This window comes from Lampris incognitus, unplaced genomic scaffold, assembly GCF_029633865.1.
Source record: "Lampris incognitus isolate fLamInc1 unplaced genomic scaffold, fLamInc1.hap2 scaffold_165, whole genome shotgun sequence".
NCBI lineage: Eukaryota > Metazoa > Chordata > Actinopteri > Lampriformes > Lampridae > Lampris > Lampris incognitus.
Window position 1 is genome coordinate 15,507 of NW_026611127.1, and position 14,494 is coordinate 30,000.

At 45.9% G+C, this 14,494-nt stretch overlaps 1 protein-coding gene across 1 annotated transcript in view; it reads left to right on the forward strand.

Annotated features, from left to right (window-relative positions):
- Positions 1-737: 737 nt before the first annotated feature.
- The window catches only part of nt5c1aa (5'-nucleotidase, cytosolic IAa), a 34,830-nt gene continuing 21,073 nt past the window's right edge, over positions 738-14,494 (forward strand). The window contains exon 1 of the mRNA XM_056301828.1: positions 738-1,330. Within this exon, the coding sequence (XP_056157803.1) occupies positions 1,175-1,330 (156 nt within the window). The 5' untranslated portion in view covers positions 738-1,174. The remainder of the gene's footprint in view (positions 1,331-14,494) is intronic.

Sequence of the window (14,494 nt, forward strand, 5' to 3'; positions counted from 1 at the left end):
CACAGAAGGATGTGATTTGGATTTGTGAATGCCCACTGCCCATCCAGCCACTGACCACACCGCACATCACCGCCCTGCAGGCAACCTTTCTTGTAAGTGGCGGTTGAGGCCCTTATCGCCTGCCTAAAGACAATTTCAAGTCCTCTTCACGAAATCACCTCTTCACTCTCATTCTTACTCTTCCCCAAAATGATCCCCACCCTTCGCAAACTTCCTGCTTCATTAAACTACACTGATACTACGCCTACTTATTAATACTACCAATACTCCGGCTGTTTCCTGCTTACAGCTCTAGTGAACCCTAACCGTTATATCTGACGTACCTTTAATACCTTGGACCTTGCTAAGAAAGCACCAGACACGGTGCTGTAGGATCAGAGAGAGAGGAGGACGGGGCAGGGGGCTCCTCTGTCAGGAGTGGCTTGAATTCCCGCACGGGGCTCTGCACTGTTACGATGATAAACAGGGGGGCGGGACTGCTGAATAAGGAAGCAGGCCTCTGATTGGTCAGCGGGAGAACTTGTCAGGCTGAGAGGGAGAGCACTGTGATAGGGGATTGAAGGAAAAGGAGGGGGGGGGGTGGAGTGTGTGAGGGAGAGCGGGATAGAGGACAACAACACGACGTCAAACGGGGACTGCAGCACTCAGCAGACTTAGGGTTGGGGGGGGGGGGGACACCAAAACCACAGCGCTGAACCGGACTTACAAAGCGGCGTGACTGCACGTGTGGCGGCGTGTGCATCTTTACCTGTGTGGCCGTGCATGTGCTAGACGAAGAAGCTGAGTGCGTGATAAATACATAGAACAAGGATGGTTAAGTCAGGGAAGTGGCCTTTGAAAGGAGGCATACAGTATATGTTATGAATGTGTGTGTGACACAGCAAGCTTGAGCTTGATTAGCCGGAAACTTGGCCGCAGCACTGACAATTGGACAGGGTACAGAAAAAGTGGACCCCTGGCAATAACAAGCCCACCAAAGAAGTAAGGCCATTATCATTTTACTGGAGAGTGACTTGGTGCAGGATGTGGACATAGAGCAGGACATTTTCATCATATGATCGCACATTAGGGTGTCTCTGGAGAGGTGGGTTAGCAACCTTAACCACAAGCCGAGCAGTCAGAGTGGGACGTAAAACAGAATAATTCCCTGCCGGGACTTACGGGTGGGCTCTCTATGGTGAAGATGAGTCTGGAGCCTGTACAGGTGATGAGTGGACAGGTGAAGGAGCTCAAAGTCACCCCTTCTTCTAATGGAGACAGCAACGGACCCTGGGAGGAGAAACAAGAGTTTAGCCAAAACCACCTCGGCCTCACCACCAAGCCAAAGCTGGTAAGTCTGTCTGGTTTGCTACGTTCCTCCACCCGCAGCGTATTTGCACGTATTCTGCTCTGTATATTTGACTTTTGTGTCTGTTCACCTGTTTATAAAGTATATGTCATCTTTTGATTTCCCTCAAAATATTTCTGACTGGTCCAACTTATTTGTCTGTTGCCCCCCTTCGTCGGAGGGCAGACAGTCCTCTCACAACTCTCACAGGATTATTCCTCGAGCTGCACCTCAACGTCGCCCATGTGCCGCCTAAGGCACTGCTCTGGATGGGACGTCAGATAGGGTCCGTGTGTCTGTGCATAATGAGTATAATGGGAACACTTTTAATGGGGAATAACACTGAGATTGGTGAGCAGGACCTAAGCCCAGTGGTTGGTCTGGCATACGTGCTGGAAGGGTTTAGCGCTGTTTATAGCTGTGAAAGTTATCAGCATACTGAACAAGACACACCAGGAGTCCCTTCCCAGGGAAGGGAGGGTTGTGGATGGGGTGTGATTTGACTAGGGTAGAGAACGGCTGCATGTTGTAGAGACTATGACAGAGCAAGAGCATATGGGTGAGAGGCGAAGAGAAGATGGAGAGAAACATGATGAGGGGAAAAAGAAAAGATACTGGTATTAAATAGCAAGCGGGGTGAGCTTAAGCTCGGGGTTATGATACAACAGCTAAAAGCTGAGTAATCTCTCCTGTCCAAGGATTAGTGCTTCCACAGCGGGGCACAGTATTTACATGTAGCCCAGCTTTCAACTTTCATTGAACTAATGTCGCATTTTTTTTCCTTCAAATTTGAATCCCTTTATGTGAAGTTGTTATTTGAATTTGGAATAATTAAAGGTGCAAGTGGAATGACGAGTGTTAGCACACCAGCGGCGACAAAGTCCAAATAGTTTTAAATGGGTAAAACAAAAATGGCACGGTGGCCCAGTGGTTAGCACTGTTGCCTCACAGCAAGAAGGTCCTGGGTTCGAACCCCGGGCCGTCCCAGGGCCTTTCTGTGTGGAGTTTGCATGTTCTCCCCGTGTCTGCGTGGGTTTCCTCCGGGTGCTCCGGTTTCCTCCCACCATCAAAAAGACATGCGTGCTAGGGTTAATACTCCTGTCTGTGCCCCTGAGCAAGGCAGTGGAAAGAAGAACCGGAGTTGGTGCCCGGGTGCTGCAGCTGCCCACTGCTCCTCTACAATAGGATGGGTTAAAAGCAGAAGACACATTCACTGTAACCTAACAACTGTGCGGTGACAAAATGAAGTGGGTTTCTCTTCTATAGTAGCAGTGGGCAGCTGCAGTACCCAGGGACCAACTGCAGTTCTTCTTTCCACTGCCTTGCTCAGGGGCACAGGCAGGAGTATTAACCCTAACATGCATGTCTTTTTGATGGTGGGAGGAAACCGGAGCACCCGGAGGAAACCCACGCAGACACGGGGAGAACATGCAAACGCCACACAGAAAGGACCTGGGACGGCCTGGGGTTCGAACCCAGGACCCTCTTTCTGTGAGGCAACAGCGCTAACCGCTGGGCCACCGTGCCGCCTGCATGAATAAAAACACACAATTAGCCATTTGCCATACCTTATGGATGTGACTGGGTCTCAAAGGCGAAGAGAGCACGTGACCGAAGTGCTTGAAACCCTCATTTCTTTTGTCAAAAAACCTTAACTTGTTTTTTTTTCTTGCATTCAGTAACGTGTAAAACCGGTTGCGTTAAAAGAAAAATGGTGGCTATATCTGAAACTGCGGCTGACGGGGCACAAAGTTCAGTGTTTAAAGGTCCTGCACTTTCCCAGTTCTCAGCAGTTTGATATCGTTCCCAGTGGTCTACAGATCACATTAGCTCCATTTTCTTTCAAGTCAAATCTAAATCAGATGTGCTCAGGTATCTTATTTGTTGCTCTCCTCTCGAGCTGAACAAGTTGTTTTCTTTGAGATAAGTACTTTCGCATATCCATTATTCACTCGCCTGAGGATGAGTGACAGATGAGTGACAGGTGACTGCCTCAACCTGTTCTGTTGCAAATCCAGAAGGCGTACAGTCGAGTCGCGAACAAATTGCTAGGAAATTGGCCAAGCCAGCCTGGTGGGGGGGGGGGGGGCAATTCCACATCTGTCAGTCTCGATACCAAGATGTCACTGCTGTTTCATTTAATAAGATGTCTGCACATTGTACTGACTCACTGTTTCCTACAGGCCAGTAACTTTCTGAAACTTCTGCTGCGGTCTGTCGCGAATGAATTTCAACCACTTCTTCCGGTCCTCTCGTCCTTTGGAAGAAGCTGCAAAACTCATTTGCCGACAGACAACCAGGACACGTTGCAAGTCTCTTGTGTCTTCTAGCTACGCTTTTAGCTAGTTCTGAAGACATGAGCGTGATAAGACAGCCGTTACCTGGCTCTCAGGAGAAGCTAACAGGGGCGGCCTTATAAAACCACCAAGTCGAAGATGGTTGGCTGATTTCACAGGGGCTCAGGTGTGAGGGGGAATCCTGAGGACAGGTTGTTGATTGGCTAGTTCAGTTGATTATTTCCCCCCCCCCCAGCAAAATAGGAAGTAGCACCGACTTCACGATTTCCCAGCACATAAATATAATGTCATATTGTTCAATCGATGCCAAGACTAGGCACCCTGTTTTCCAAAATAAAGGCCCTTCAACCAAATGTCAAGGTATACACTACAACCCTCCAATAAAAATACAACAGCGGACACACGGACAGCTGGACTGTAGTCAAGGCTCAGCGTTTTTGGTTTTTACCAATCTTCACCGAAAAATACCCAGATTTTCACCCGGATTTTATGTTTCCACAGATCCAAACGTTGTTCCTGTTCGTGTGAGGTTATGTAACGGTGTCTTCTTGTGGCGAAATTCGGCATGCTGGATGGCTTTGACAAATAAAAACCGAAAACGCCGAGCCTTGGCTGTAGTCCACCCATGGGACAAAACTACCTTCATCTCTAATTGCAATAAACCACTACCTTTTAATATTAGACGACAATCCAACATTTGCACATGCCAAAGGAAACACTGACCTAACGTAAAGTCCTCCAAAATGAAAAAAAGGGTTTCTGGCTCTTCTCTGTTGTGGAGGGCACCTCCTGAAAGCGGGTAAGCCTGCCGAATACAAAACAGGGTTTGAAATATTCCAGTCAGGTCTAATAAATCAGATGACTGCACCGGTCCCATGATGTACCTTTCAACATGATATATGGATGTCCTCCGCGGTGATGAGGCCCATGTTCCTCACTCATGCCTCACTGCCAGAACGGTGTCGCAACAACGGCAGGCAAACGCCAGCAACCTTTTTTGGTTTGGGTCAGGACATCTAAGTGGCCTCGGGGAATTTTGGAGCAGGTCTTAAGACCAGATTGACACCACCGCCGTTAGAAAGGACGGCATAACTGGTATGCTGTGGAAGGGATACTTAGACCAGACCTCTTCAGTTAACGAGTGTATCAGATGACAGACACAAAGTGTACTTAACTAGGGCAGACAAGTCATACTCAACCCCACGCCACTGCAGAGCCCTGGCAAACATAAAGCTGATGTATCCACGTACTGATTATTTCTAACCCTGCTGACACAAATCAGCTTTCAGCAGAATAATACGCTTTTATCTATATCACACCTGTCTAAACAACGTTACGACGTCCCTTACACAACAGGAGAAAACAATGCACATAGTCAAGATAAAGCAACAAAACGCAATAAAAATGCAGGACATAATGCCAGATCCGCCCCACAGAACAAGGTAAAACACGGTCAGGGTCAAATCACAAGAGCATAATTAACAACAAAGAGAATTACAGCCGACTAAACAAGGATTATGATAATTGAAATTAAAACATGGCGCTGGAAGAAAAATATGAAAATATGAAGAATTAAAATGTAAAATCATAAAAGTATAGGGCATAAACAATATAAAAAACGATTTGAAAAATAAATAACAATTGGACAATGGATTTACTATGAAAAGGTCTTCCTGTAAAAGTAGGTTTTAAGAAGTGATTTAAAAAGAAGGCAGTGAGTTTGCTAGCCTAATTTCCTCAGGTAGGGGGTTCACGTAGGGGGTTCACGTAGGGAGTTCAGGTAGGGGGTTCAGGTAGGGGGTTCTGGTAGGGAGTTCAGGTAGGGGGTTCAGGTAGGGAGTTCAGGTAGGGCGTTCAGGTAGGGGGTTCAGGTAGGGAGTTCAGGTAGGGGGTTCAGGTAGGGGGTTCCTGTAGGGAGTTCAGGTAGGGAGTTCAGGTAGGGAGTTCAGGTAGGGAGTTCAGGTAGGGGGTTCCTGTAGGGAGTTCACGTAGGGGGTTCGGGTAGGGGGTTCGGGTAGGGAGTTCACGTAGGGAGTTCAGGTAGGGGGTTCAGGTAGGGAGTTCAGGTAGGGGGTTCCGGTAGGGAGTTCAGGTAGGGGGTTCAGGTAGGGGGTCCAGGTAGGGAGTTCAGGTAGGGAGTTTAAGTAGGGGGTTCGGGTAGGGAGTTCGGGTAGGGGGTTCGGGTAGGGGGTTCGGGTAGGGGGTTCGGGTAGGGAGTTCGGGTAGGGGGTTCGGGTAGGGAGTTCGGGTAGGGAGTTTAGGTAGGGGGTTCAGGTAGGGAGTTCAGGTCGCCTTTAGCAACGAGGCTGGCTGAAGGAACGGTTTTAAAAGGACCTGCCTGAGAAGCGCCGGCAGCGACCAGGCCCATGGCGTGTGAGTAAATCAGTAATATATGTAGGCGAGCGAGGCCATGATGACATTTACATGGATTATGAGTCCTGTTGCGACCACGTCAATTCGTAGCTGCAAAAATGTCATAAAGCCGCCACAGCGAATCCAAACCCCGTGCAATGGCACTGAAGTTTGCAATCATAAACACTGAAAGTAGGAGTGTGACTTGCAATAACTTTTTTTTTATCATATGCATTAGTTTTAACATGTAGTGTAGTACTTGAATTAGTTTTAAAACGACGACCTTGGCTGAGGTCGTGTAAGTTACCACGAGCTGCACTCCTGCTTTCACACAGGTTAGGGACCGGAGTATCAATAGTATCTCGACACTGCAATCCTGTTGGTTAGATTTCGAGAATCGATCCTCGTATTTAAAAAAATCGATACCAGGTAGGTCTTTAACTAGTGATATGAATATATATATATATATATATATGTATATAGATTTAAATATCAAGACAGATGTAGGAAAAAAATTTTAAGTATTAAGTTTGTTCCCTACAGCTATCTTGATATATATCTATATCTATATATCTATATCTATATCTATATCTATATATATCTATATATATCTATATATATATATATATATATATATGTTTTTTTTCTTGCATCTATCTTGATATTCTGCTCCTCATTAGTTGAGCACTTTATCAAAACCATTGACGGTTTCCGAAAAAAAACCCAAACTGCTATAAATTTAAATATATATATATTTTGTTAACTTTATTTTTCTATTGTTGTTTAGGATAGGGACTACTTTTCCTTCCGCCTTTCTGCTCCCAAAGGCAGTGGCACGGCACCGCATGCAGAGAAACATGCAGCCTGCCAGGCATCCAAATATTCAGTCTCCAGTTTATGTGAAGAATAACTTCAGAAAACGACAGGCTACTCATTCATGGACACGCATGAATTCCTGAGCCTGTGTTTCATAACTGTTGTTGAAGTTATCGTTGCTGTTATTGTTAATGTTGTGTTTTGCACATTAAAGCAAAACAGAGAAGTCTGATCTCTTGGTAGTTTATTTAATACGAATTGCCAAGTTCTTTCAGAATGAATGCAGCTACCAATTTTCAATCCACAAATCACAAATAGTTCCTGCTGTTGTGTACACAAGAAAACTTTCGTTTTCAAGGTACCGGTACCGGTACCAGGATACTAGCCTTAGTATTACTTGGTACCGGATTGAAAAGAAAATCAGTACTGTCCATCCCCAATGCAGGCACGAAGTGGCCAGGGAACAGCTGGGAGACCCTTCAGGCTGGCACTCTCGGTGCCTCAGCGAGAAATCTGTGACATTTCTATGTATTTTCACACCGAGACAGTGGAATTCTTGCAGCCCGGAATAACACATCCACGGCAGGACTCAAGATCCATGTAAATGTCATTATGCTGAAAACGGATCTCGAGTCAGCATGGCTAGATAATTTAATACTGTTTGTTGTTGGGGGGGGGGGTATGTCAAAAGTCACGCCGTACTAGATTTAGTTTATTGTTACGTCCTCCTTATGTCAGACACTGTTATAACTGGGAAACGTGGGGTGGTGTAGTAGACTGTTGTGTCAGCCCTCCAGGACACCGGGAGAGTGTTTGGTCAGCCCCCCTGCGTCACCGTATCTACTGAGGCCAGGACAAACTGAATCTCTCCTGGCCTTTCACTTATCTATAAATATCACCCCCCCTCCGCTAATCGCCCTTTCGCTTCTCTCCCCTCTTCTCTGCCCCTCTCCCGCTTGTCTCCGCCCCCCCTCTCGCTTATTTAGGCTCCCCTGTCTCTTCTCTTTTCTCTATCCCAGGGGTCCCCAATCGGCGGCTCGCGGGCCACGTCCGGCCCGTGACGGGTTGATTTATGGTCCGCGAGAATTTTTGGAGAAATGCCAGAAGGAAGAATTGTTTTTTTAATTTCCCTACCCAATTTTTTTTTTATTTCTTAGTAAAAGTAAGACTAGTAATATATCGAAAAATAGATGAAAAATCTCTGTTTAAATTATAATACCTGCAACGTGTCGACACCGAAACAAACGAACGAACAACATGCTGCTGGAGGTTGAGTGGCCCGTGGTTTTAAAAGTGGCCCTAAAAGTGGCCCCGCTATGACAAGTAATTGGGGACCCCTGCTCTATCCTCTCGTGGGTGGTTGGAGGAGATAGTTTAACGCTCCCTGAGATATTACAGCTGATGAGCCATTGTTCTGGGTGGTGCACATTAACCGGCGCTGTCAAGATGCCATCGCTCCTGCAGGATTACGTTGCATGCCCCTCTGAATGGCTGGGGGGGGGGGAATGCATAGGAGAACGGTAACACGGGGTCACACTTTATTTGAAGCGTTCATAAGACTGACATGACACTGTCATAACTGCCCCTTACAAAAAAGTAGTTTATTCAAGTCTACTATTAGTATACTTATTTTAAACTAAATAATCAGTGAGTATACTTTCAGTTTACTTTTTAAGTACTTATCAGAGATATATACTAAACAAACTTATAGCTACTTAAGTATACTTACAAGTACACTACGAGTACACATACTTGAACTTGAACTTTACTTGAAGTTTACTTATACAATAAACTTCCGGTATACTATAGCTTCCTCCAGTAACAGACAGAAGGAACGAGATGACGGATAAAAAACGGGGCTTCATTCCTTAATCGGACCAATCCGTGAGAAAAAAATAATACAATAAATGAAATGTATTTCTTGTATTCACAACTCTTAATCCCCCTACAGCAAAACAATAGGTAGCATACTGACTTAGCTGATGTAAATTATGCATCATAAAAACACAACGGTAGATATACTGATTTCTGATTAGACCTCTTTCTGTCTTTGTCTTTGTATTATTATTTTTTTATTGTTTGGTGAAATACCAAAAAAAAAATTGTAATAGCTCAGTCCGATTTGTACTATTTGCTAATTGTGTTATTGTTATGACCAGATTTTGTTGTTTTGTTCATCCGATAAAAGGTATTAAAAAAAAAGAAAAAGAGAAAAGAAAGGAAAAGACAAGACAAGACTATCGCAAGAGGGGGCGTTCATATGGGCTCCTCTCGTGAACACGGCCGCATTTGAAGGCGCTGCCCGTTACGTCATACCGAGTACTTACAAGATGGCGTCTCGGTGTGGCGCGGGCGAGGGATTTTTGACCGCTTACAATATGGATTTTTGCGTCACAGATACGCTAGACGAGGTAATTAACAACTTCTATAAAATACTGGCTAATGTGGTGTTGCGCTGTTATTTGTTATATCTATCTGGGAATAGAAAACGGCTATAACAGGTGTCTGAAATTCAGATTTGACCAGAAATGTAAAGCGCTTTGAGTGGCCGTTGCAGCCAGAAAAGCGCTACATAAAATGCAACTTGATTGATTGAGTTATGCCATTTTAATACAAAGTTGACATTGTTTTAGATGCCTTTGCGGTAGCAACTCGATTAGAACCGAGCCCCATGATTTGATATTGTAGCGAATTCGGGGGACAACGCAACCACGGGAAGTGCCGCGGCCGGGAAGCGAACCCGTATCGCCCGCACCGCAGGAGACATCACTAACCGCTCGACTAAAGGTCAGGCCCGCGACCCAGGGGCCAGCGTGTCTTCTTATCCAGGCACGTTACAATATATTTCGTGAGTCTGCAGCTCGAAAAAGGACACCTCAAACAACGTCGTTTGCATTAAAAATGGCGTAATTTGGGGACTTCCGGTGGCGTGATGAGTGGGTAGGCGGAAGATTTTAGAATAACGGTGCGTTTGTATCTATACTGCCCATTTTACTCAGTTGGGAACAAATAACTGTTCTGGCAGCATTTACATATATTTTTTACCACTACGTCCTTTTGTATTACTACGCACTGCGCTTACTACACGTGTTAAGGGTGCTAACATGGTGGCTAACGCCGACCAAGCTAACTCCACCGCCTCGGACAATGCTGTTCTCAGCGCCATTGAATCACTTCGAGCTGATATGACGTCTGAGCTAATGTAAACTACTAATAAGACACGTTAGCCCCTAGCTAACGGGTCTGACCCTTTAGCCGAGCGGTTAGTGGTGTCGCCTTGTGGTGCAGTACACCCCGTATCGAATCCCGCACCGGGCAAGAAAATAACCGGTTACATTGGTGGCAGCGGTGGGATCAGGAAGTGTGCAGATCCTCAGAAGTCTCTTCGGAGCGCGGAATGACAAAGCGCGAGGGCGCGCTTCCGGGGAGGGTGACGACTGTAAACTACTAATAAGACACGTTAGCCCCTAGTTAACGGGTCTGACCCTTTAGCCGAGCGGTTAGTGATGTCGCCTTGTGGTGCAGTACACCTCGTATCGAATCCCGCACCGGGCAAGAAAATAACCGGTTACACTAACATCACTGAAAGAGGACATTTGTGCTTCCATGGACGCTAAAATAGACACCGTGGCGACGTCTCTGAGGTCCGAAACTGCATCGATACGTACCGAACTGTATGGCGACTTAGCGTCAGTCAGCTCCGGTGCTGGGGCTCTGTCTAGCCACATGACAGAATTGGAAAAGGGGGCAAATCACTGGTCAGATGAGACTCCATCCCTGGAGCGCAAGCTACAGAGTCTCGCTAAACAGGTGGCTTTCTTACGCAATAAGTGAGGATTTAGAGGGGCGGTCACGCAGGAACAATTTGAGAATCATTGGTCTACGTGCAGGCGTGGAGGGACCACGTCCAACCGACTTCATTGCTGGCTTGCTCAAGGATGCTCTGCAACTACTAGGAAGACTGCCGCTTGAGAGAGCACACCGTTCCCTGCTGCCGCGTTCCCAATCTGGAGCGAGGCCACGTCCCGTCATTGTTCATGTACAATATTTTAGTGTCAAGGAGGACATTATGCAGTGTTCAAGACAAGCGTGTCCGCTTCTCTGCAATGGCCAAAGATTTCTACTATTCCTAGACTACATTGCTGATGTTGCTAAGGAGAGAGCTGAATTTGACAAGGCCAATAAAACTGGGGTGGCACGGTGGTTAGCACTGTTGCCACACGGCAAGACGTTCCTGGGTTCGAACCCTGGGGTTGTCCAACCTTGGGGGTCATCCCAGATCGTCCTCTGTGTGGAGTTTGCATGTTCTCCCCGTGTCTGCGGTGGGCTTCCTCTGTGTGCAATGGCAAGGCGAACTGGAGTTGGTCCACGGGGGCTGTACGGCGGCTGCCCACGGCCCCTAGTTACACAGCTAGGATGGGATAAATGCAGAGAGGAATTTCCCCACGGGGATTAATATCCATCCATCCATCTATTATCCAAGCCGCTTATCTGAATTCGGGTCGCGGGGATGCTGAAACCTTTCCCAGCAGTCACTGGGCAGCAGGCGGGGAGACACCCTGGACAGGCCGCCAGTCTATCACAGCCCCCCCCCCCCACACATAGTATATAAAAAAAATGCTGAGCTCACCAGGGGGTAAAATATGGCCTGCTTTCCCCTGCGCGATTTAGGATTACACACAATGGCAACCAGTCCGTGTTCAGCGCAGTATCCTTTATCCAGTGATATCCTAGTCAGCTGATGTTGGTGCGATGCTATTAACCACATACGGCAAAGTACTATGGCAATATTATTGATGTTAGCTTCCCGAGCTAACAACTAGCTATGCTAGCTGACTATGGGCTTGCTCCGATTGCTAATGCTAGCACTACCCGTGCACCTAAACAAATGCTGGACTTTTCTTTTACTACTAATGTTACTTGAGGGTAAACAAAGGTAAAGTGTGATAGTTACGTCGACATGGAAATGTTTATTCATTCCACGGTTATTGCATTGTAGTGTGCACGAATGAGTAGACACGTTAGCCCTAGGTTAACGAGTCAGACCCTGTGGTCGAGTGGTTAACATAGTCGCCCGTGGTGCGGGAGATACGGGTTCGCGTCCCGGATGTGGCGGTTCCCGGACTGCCCCCCTAATTCGCTACATTGGTGTCAGAAGTGAGATCGGAAGCGCGTGCGCGCAGAGACGTGAGGGCTTCCACATCCCTAAGATCTTGACGTTACTGAAGGATTTTGGAATTTTTGCCAGATATAAATGCAAGTTATATAAAAGTGAAGTAATCCCAATGAACCCCGTGGCAGATAAATGTCAGCTAAGCTCCCTTCTGTTCAAGATTTCCCCTAACAAATTTACTTATCTTGGTATTGTAACACGGAGATATAATGATCTTTTTGAACGTAACTTTCTAACTCTGCTAGGCCGTACTAAACTTGATCTGGAACACTGCACTTGGCTCCCTCTATCTCTCACAGGTGGTATTAATGCAGTTAGAATTAACATCTTACCCACATTTTTATACCTCTTTCAATCTAGACCAGTTTATATTAAAAAGACATTCTTCTCTTCGCTAAATAAATTCAGCTCTTCATTTATTTGAAATGGAAAAAATGCCCGGATATGCAAAAAAGGTCCTTCAGAAACCCAGTGAAGCTGGTGGAATGGACTTAACAAGTTTTCAGCACTATTACTGGTCCTGTAATATAAGGGCACTTTCCCTTTGGCAGCCTGAGCTCACAGGCACTGAAATGCCATGTTAGGTAGCCCTTGGGATCTCGTCTGTCTCTCATGTATCTTCACACTCGCTTCTCTGCTCGGTACTCCCTTGGGCTCACCCTAAATCCAAGTGTACTGATAACCCAGTCATATGAGTCAACAAGTGGAAGCGATTTGGAAACAATTTAGACAGGCTTTCTCTGTTGGTACCCCTATTACAAAAAAAATCCGTCTTTTGTCCCCTCTACTTCTGAGGGAGCCATTGAGCTTTGGAGACTCAATGGACTAATCACTTTGGAGGACCTATTTATTGATGATGCTTTTGGGTCTTTCGATCAGCTGTCTGAGAAGTTTAATTTACCTTGAAGTCACTTTTTAGATATTTGCAGATTCGTGATTTTACTCTAAATTTAGTCGTTTCCCAGTTGTGCCCCCAAAGACCCAATTGGACCACCTTCTTGAAATTAATCCTGTTGAAAAATGGTATATGAGTAGATTATATTATGCAATTAATACCTTTGGCCAAACACCACTTGCACTTGAACCCCTCACAAAATTATGGAAATGTCCATTCAAGAGGAAACTTGGGATCTATTAATTAAGAAGATACACTCATCATCTATATGCACAAGACATGGCGTAACCCAGTTCAGAATAGTGCACCGCCTTCATTGGTGCAAAGAGAAATTGGCTAAAATTAACCCAGATTTAGACCCAACATGTGACAGGTGCAAACAAGCTACTGCCAGTTTCTTACATATATTCTGGTCTTGCCCGAAACCAACTCAGTTCTGGTGTTCCATCTTTGAGGCCCTGGCCGCTGTTTTACGTTTCCCACTTGAACCTTCTGCTCTGAGTGCCATCTTTGGGGTCGTTCCAGCTGGTGCCCATTTAAATGCTACTCAGGCAAACCTGTTGGCCTAGCTACGCCATACTATTAGCTAGGAGATTGATACTGTTCAAATGGAAGGAGTTTCCCCCTCCTATTTTCACACATTGAAATTAGAAAAGATCAGCTATGCCACGAGAGAGGATCGATATCCCAAATTCCACTCGATGTGGAAGTCCTTCTTAGACTTTGTAAAACGCTTCGAGTGGCTGTTGCAGTTAGAAAAGAGCTATATAAAATGCAGCTTGATTGATTGACTGACTGACTTTGTGGAGGAGTTAGGTCTTGGTTGGTGGCCAGGGTTGACGGGCTTAAGATCTAAATCTCAACCTTCTGTCTTTTATTCTCCTTTTCCCTTTTGCTTATTTATTTACTGATTTTTTTCTAATGATTTTTCCCCTTTTCTTTTGTTCATTTAATTCATGATTGTTACTTGTTTACTTTGTTAGCTTTTGTAATGTTTTAATGTAATGTTTAATGTTGTCTCAGGTGGCAGGCCAGGTGGGGTGGGAGCGATATAGGGGATTTTCTATGGGTCTGTGGGCAGGGTGGGGTGGGCAGTGGGGGGTGTTGTAGTTGTGGGTCCATAAAATAAACCTTGTTTAAAAAAATGGCACAATTGACCGAGTGACACTTGATGACAAGTCATAAACATTCATATAGACCTCTTCATGTCCATGACAGGTGGCGTGTCATGGTTATGACAGCAATATGTCAGTCTTATGCGCACCCCTTCAAATACAGTGTTACTCGTGTGATTTACTAACACGAGAACACAGACAATGGGATTTAAAAAGTGAAAAGAAACCCAATTTAGCTTTCATGCCCAATGTAGTAGTCGTACATCATATTACGTTGCTCCTGACAACCCAGTGACGAGTTACGGCCGGTAATCGACTATGGCCGTGCCCATTAGCAGTTTCCCTTTACAGTATACAAGTCAATCCATAGGAGGCGATAACGGTGTCTCTACGCCCCTGTGCCAGAGGGGCAGCACGCACTCAATACAGCTGACCGTGGCCAGGAGGCCCACGGGGAGGGGGGCAGGCTGTTAACACCACCTGTATCAGATCACAGCGGATAACCTCATGCTACCACCG